The 716-nt window shown below is 57.0% G+C and overlaps 1 protein-coding gene across 2 annotated transcripts in view; it reads left to right on the top strand.

The window, feature by feature from the left end:
- Cercam (cerebral endothelial cell adhesion molecule) overlaps positions 1 to 716 on the top strand; it is an 18,688-nt gene that overhangs the window by 9,300 nt on the left and 8,672 nt on the right. For both annotated transcript variants that reach the window (XM_004640480.2, XM_023700316.1), the window contains one exon: positions 535 to 667. In XM_004640480.2, the coding sequence (XP_004640537.1) occupies positions 535 to 667 (133 nt within the window). The remainder of the gene's footprint in view (positions 1 to 534; positions 668 to 716) is intronic.

Here is a 716-nt window from a genome sequence, read left to right as displayed (position 1 = left end):
TTTTTTTTGAGACAGTTTCACTGTGCAGTCCAGGCTGGCCTTGAACTCACTTTATAACCCAGGCTGGCCTCAAACTCACAGTGATCCTCCTGCCTCAGCCTCCAGCCCCCAAGTGCTGGGATTATAGGTGTGTGCCACCATGCCCAATTTCTCCCACTCGTTTTTTTTTTTCACTAGCAGGGATTGAACTCAGGACTTATTCTACTGAGCTATCTCCCCCACCCATCTCCCACTCTTGACTTCAGGATGTCCATCTTGTGCTTGGGACTCTGCTCAAGAAATCTCCAGCATGTCACCCACATCCATCCTGGGGTCCCTCCTTTAGCACTGCATCCCCTGCCCTTTCCTGGGGCTTCTGAGGTGGCTGTGGTTCGCCAGGTCCCATCACTGACAGCTTCTGGCCACGTGAAGGAGCCACAAAGCTGAAACCTCCTTTGAGCTAAGCTCAGGTGCAACTGTCTCCACATGTGCAGGTCAGGCCGCCTGGAGTGGCCTCCGGCCAGCACCTGTCCCCATAGTCCCCGTGTCCCACAGGCTGCTCAACAGCAGTGTCCTCAGGAGCCTGGGTGTGGACCTGCTCCCTGGCTACCGGGACCCCTACTCAGGCCGCACGCTGACCAAGGGCGAGGTGGGCTGTTTTCTCAGCCACTACTCCATCTGGGAGGAGGTGAGGATGCCCTTCAGGGAGCAGGGGTGGTCCATGCGCAGGTGGGAGT

Source organism: Octodon degus, unplaced genomic scaffold, assembly GCF_000260255.1.
Source record: "Octodon degus isolate 3935 unplaced genomic scaffold, OctDeg1.0 scaffold00123, whole genome shotgun sequence".
In the NCBI taxonomy this organism is placed as follows: domain Eukaryota; kingdom Metazoa; phylum Chordata; class Mammalia; order Rodentia; family Octodontidae; genus Octodon; species Octodon degus.
This window is presented reverse-complemented; position numbering and strand designations above follow the sequence as displayed.